At 26.3% G+C, this 5,372-nt stretch overlaps 2 protein-coding genes across 2 annotated transcripts; both read left to right on the forward strand.

Moving 5' to 3' along the window:
- Window position 1: 1 nt before the first annotated feature.
- Window positions 2–1,564, forward strand: PRELSG_0013200 (MSP3-like protein, putative; the record flags this gene model as incomplete). Its single annotated transcript, XM_028676357.1, has 1 exon — window positions 2–1,564. A coding segment is annotated over one exon (1,563 nt), but the record flags the coding sequence as incomplete, so codon positions are not given.
- A 1,785-nt stretch (window positions 1,565–3,349) lies between these two features.
- On the forward strand, window positions 3,350–5,372 carry PRELSG_0013300 (merozoite surface protein 3, putative; the record flags this gene model as incomplete). The annotated part of the gene is made up of 1 exon (XM_028676368.1): window positions 3,350–5,372. A coding segment is annotated over one exon (2,023 nt), but the record flags the coding sequence as incomplete, so codon positions are not given.

The raw sequence follows: 5,372 nt of genomic DNA on the forward strand, positions 1-5,372 counted from the left end.
ATCTTCGAATCTTGATGAAAATTCCAAATTTCAAAATTTTGTTGAATCTACACATGGGAAAGTTGGATCACTTAAAACTGAAAATCCCTCTGAAAATCCAAGAACAAAAGTAGATGGGGACTCAACTAACCTATCAGATAAAACTATAAGTGATTTATCAACTAACAATAGTGAATCAAAAGAACAAGAATTATGGAGAATTCCAGATGGAGAAAGTGAAGATTCAGAGGCACATGTTAATGATCTTAGTGTTATAGGTGAATCTGATGATACACAATTGGGAACAGATCATGGTGAAACTGAAATTACTAATCCTTCAATGCAATCATCAGAAGATTTATCATCAACAAATGACCTCAATTCAGTACAAATAATTAAAGGAAACGAAGACTCTAGTGTTCAGCTCGCAGATCAACAGCAATCAAAATTTAACATTTCATCATTAATTAATTCATTTGGATTAGACGCAACGGAATCACTAATTAGATCAGGGATAACGGGTATAGGAAAATTGTCAGATGAAATCATAGATTTAATTCCGGAATCAAAATCAATTAAAAAACCAACAAATGAGACAAGTGTTGAGAAAGACTCAATTCAACCAAAAATTGATACTCCATCATTAGTAAATACATTTGGATTAGATTTATCAGATCCATTAATTGATTCAGGGATAAATACTATAGGGAAAGTGGCAGATCAAATGGTAAAATTAATTCCAGATTCTAAATCAAAAGAACCAAAACCAGAAGATCAAAATAAATCAGGATTTAGCATTTCATCATTAGTAAATACATTTTTGTCAGATCCATCAAAATCATTAATTGATTCAGGGATAAATACTATAGGAAAAGTGGCAGATCAAATGGTAAACTTAATTCCAGAACATCCCAGTTCAAAAGTATTAAACCCAATAGATGATTCAGAAATAGTAGATGATATAACCGAAGAAGATGAAGAAGAAGAAGAAGAAGAAGAAGAAGAAGAGGAAGAGGAAGAAGCAAAAAAATCCCATAAAGAAACAAATACAATCGAAATATCAAAAGAAAAACAAAATATAATACAACCAGCAGATGCAAAAAAGGGAGGAGATAGAGAATATGAAGAAGAAGAAGAATTAGATGAAGAAATAAATGAAGAAATAGGCGAAGAAATAGATGAATTAGATGAAGAATTAAATGAAGACTTAGATGAAGAATTATATTTTGAAGAAGATATGCAAGCAGATGAATCAAATACTTTAGAAGATTCATCAGAATCAAAAATCCCGGAAAGGGAAAACCAAGAAAATGAACAAACAGAAGAATTATCAGATCAAACAGAACAAGGTAATTCACAAGATAGTGTTACACAACAACAAAATCAAAAAGAAGAAATAAAACCTCCAACAAATGATAGTAGCGCTCATAAATTACTTATTGAAGATTTTAAGGAAGATAATAAAGTTAAAAAAGAAGCTGAAAATAAAGTGAAAACATTCATAAACTTAATCGATGATAGTAATGTTGTAGGTACATTGAAAGATTTAAAAAACGACATATATCAAATTTTTATAAATATTTAAATAAAAATAATAGTTGTAATATTTTGATTAATTATTATAAATATGCTTTGTCATATCACTATTTATAATATAAATTAAATTTTAAATTTCATAATAATATTTTATTTTACATTATCCGCAAATAATAAAAACATAAAATAAAAATTAAGTATATTAAATTAAATTATTACATTGATTAATATATATATTATTTATACAATTTTAAATGAAATATTATAAAAAAATTATTATAATAAAAGAAGGAATTCATTTAAATTTTAAAAAAATTGGAATTTAGAAGATAAAAACTCATCATCAAAAAAGTAATAAAAATAAGTTTACCAACAAAAAAAAAAAGTATAAATGAAGTTTAAGAGAAAATCAAATAATATGAGAATATGGTAACTATACACGTTCTTGTTTTATTAAATTTACGTATACCACGATATTCTAAATATATTTATAAATATTATTGTATGAATAAAAAATATTTATAATTAAAATAAATAAAAAATAGCTTATGAAAAATTCTTTCAAATAATTATAAGGCACTAACAAAAATACACAAAATATCTAATATATAAAATTTTGACAACCGACTTATCAAATTAAGTAATTTTATTTAATTACAGTTAAGAAAACTAAAATTATTTTATTATATGAAATTATATATTGTTTCATCTACGTGAAGTATTGAATAAAACATTTGCTGTGGAAAACAAAATATTTTATTATTCTATGTAGAGTAATACGAAAGATTTTTTTTTTTCTTCATATTTTTCATTTAATGAATTATAATTATTTCATATTTTATTTTTTTAAAATAGAAAAAAAATAATGTAGTTGATAAAGAATAAAAGAATTTATTGTCTATAATTTCATGAAATTAATTTACAACAGAACTTTTCTAGATATTAGAGAAAGTTAAAAGGAAATATTTTTACCCTCTATAAAAAACTTAACTTGGTTCTTTTTTTAAATTGAAATTTAAAAAAAATAATTCTCCCTTTTTAACATTTATTTTTTGTTATTTCATTAGAATGCTAATGTTGTATAATAATATATTTAAAAGAAAAGATTACAATAATTTATTTTTAATTATGAAAAAAAAGTTAAGTGCACACATTCATATATTTCTTAATATAAAAATAATTTTAATATATTATTTCAAATTTATCATAATTTTACATTAAGAAGAAAAGTAAATAATTTTTTTTTTTCTATGAAAACAGTCCTGTTTCAGCTAATAAAAAAGTTCTGAAATTTTTAAGATAAATCCTTTTTTATTATTTTGAAATTAAAATAGAATAATTATTTGAAGATTTTTTGTTTGATTTATATCAATATATTATATTTATTCTGACTAAAAATGGCATATATATATAATGAATTCTTTATTTTATTTTTTTTTGTTTTTCTTATAGATTGTTTCTAATTATATATTTTGTGTAATTCATAATTTTTATAAAAATACCCCTCTTAATTTTTTCTAAACCTGTAATGGAAATTTTTTTTTTTAATGTAATTTTAGGTGATAGTTTCTCCATATAATTATATAAATAATTACAAAATTTTAATTTTTTTGGTAATTTATAAAAATTAATTGATGCTATTAAAATCAATATATTTTATGTAATTAACTATTGTTAAATTTTTTTTTAAATAAATCAAGATTTATTCTATTTTTTTTATTTTGTGCTTGTTAAAAATTTACTTTTATGTTAATTAGAATAGCTTTATAGTCCAAACTTTTCTTTTTAATGTACTCTAAAATTTTGTAATTATTTAAAAAAAAAATAGTCAGAAATGAAGATTTTTAATATCTGCTTTTATTTAATAATTATAAAATTATATATGTGTAAAAAAAATGAAAATTTGATAAATAATGCTGATGGTACTACACATATAAATCCACAAAAACATAATTTAAGAAATAGGCATGTAGATAATAATCCTTCTTTAGTTCAAAGAACAAAAGTAGATGGGGACTCAACTAACCTATCAGATAAAACTATAAGTGATTTATCAACTAACAATAGTGAATCAAAAGAACAAGAATTATGGAGAATTCCAGATGGAGAAGGTAAAGATTCAGAAGTATACGGTAATGATCTTAGTGTTATAGGTGAATATGATGATATACAATTGGGAACAGATCATGGTGAAACAGGAATGAATGATCCTTTAGAAAAACTCTCATCAAAATTATCATCTCCAGATGCATCAAATTTAGTACAAATTATTAATAAAAATGACGATATTGCAAGTCAAAAATCGGAAGTTGAAAATAAAGAAAGTTCAGAAGGATTAAAATTATCATTTACATGGAATCCATTTTCATATATTAGTGATGGAATTCGTATAGCAGGAAAAGCGGTTTCTTCAGGGATAGAATCCACAACAAATTTATTAGAGAAAATAGAAGGATATATTCCAGAGTTACCTAGTAGTCAAGATACTCCTACTGATACCGAGCAAACAGATGAACGACAAGTGGCTCAATCGGAAGTAACACAAAATAATGAGGATCCAGTACCAGCTAAAGAAGGGGAAAAAGAACAAGTGTCGCCAGAAGGTAGATCAGAACAAGGAACTGGTGTATCAACAATATTACCGGAATCGTCAGTAGTATCACCAGCATCACCAGAAACATCACAACAAACAACACCAGGAACATCAGAAACAACACCAGGAACATCAGAAACAACACCAGGAACATCAGAAACAACACCAGGAACATCAGAAACAACACCAGGAACAACACCAGAAGCACCACCAAAAGAAGCACAGGCAGTAGCAGGAGCAGTAGCAGGAGCAGGAGCAGAAGTACCAGGAGAAGCAAAACCAGAAACAGCAGAACCAGGAGTAGAACGAGAATCACAAAAACAAAAAGAATCAACAGTAGCATCAGAAACAGAAATAAAAAATGAACAGGGGGATGAAACAGATCAAGCCTCAAAATTACCATCACAATCAAGAGATGTTGGTAGTTTAGAAGTAGATGTAGAAAAAGGTTCTGATTCATCTCATGATAAGAGTCATACTGAAGAATTGCAACCAAAAAGAGATCATGAAAACAAAGGAATAGATCCTCACAAGGGTGGTGATAATCAAATTGACACAGTACCAGAACCAGAACCAAAAGCAGTGACAGAACAAGAAACAGTATCAGAACAAAAAATAGTACCAGAACAAGGAACAGTACCAGAACAAGAAACAGTACCAGAACAAGAAACAGTACCAGAACAAGAAACAGTACCAGAACAAGAAACGGTACCAGAAACAGGGCCAGGTTCTCCACCACCACATCCCAATAATATAGATGATGAAAGATCAGGAGAACATGCAGAAGATAATTATTCAACAGTAAAAATAGATCAAAATAAATTACCAAAAGAGGATGAAGAAGCAAAAACAATAAATCAAGAAAAAATAAATCCCATAAAAGAAACAGAAGATAATACATCTTATGAAGAAGAAGAACAACAAGAAGAGGATGTGGAAGAGGATGATAAGGGAGAAGATGAAGGAATTTATGAAGAAGGATTAGATGAAAAATTATATGAAAACGTAAATTATGAAGATATAGATAAAGATATTCTAGAAGAAGAAAAAATTTCAGAAGAAGACCCATCAGAATCAAAAATTACAGAAAGGGAAAACCAAGAAAATGAACAAACAGAAGAATTATCAGATCAAACAGAACAAGGTAATTCACAAGATAGTATTACACAACAACAAAATCAAAAAGAAGAAATAAAACCTCCAACAAATGATAGTAGCGCTCATAAATTACTTATTGAAGATTTTAAGGAAGATAATAAAGTTA

Source organism: Plasmodium relictum (genome assembly GCF_900005765.1).
Source record: "Plasmodium relictum strain SGS1 genome assembly, contig: PRELSG_00_v1_121, whole genome shotgun sequence".
NCBI lineage: Eukaryota > Apicomplexa > Aconoidasida > Haemosporida > Plasmodiidae > Plasmodium > Plasmodium relictum.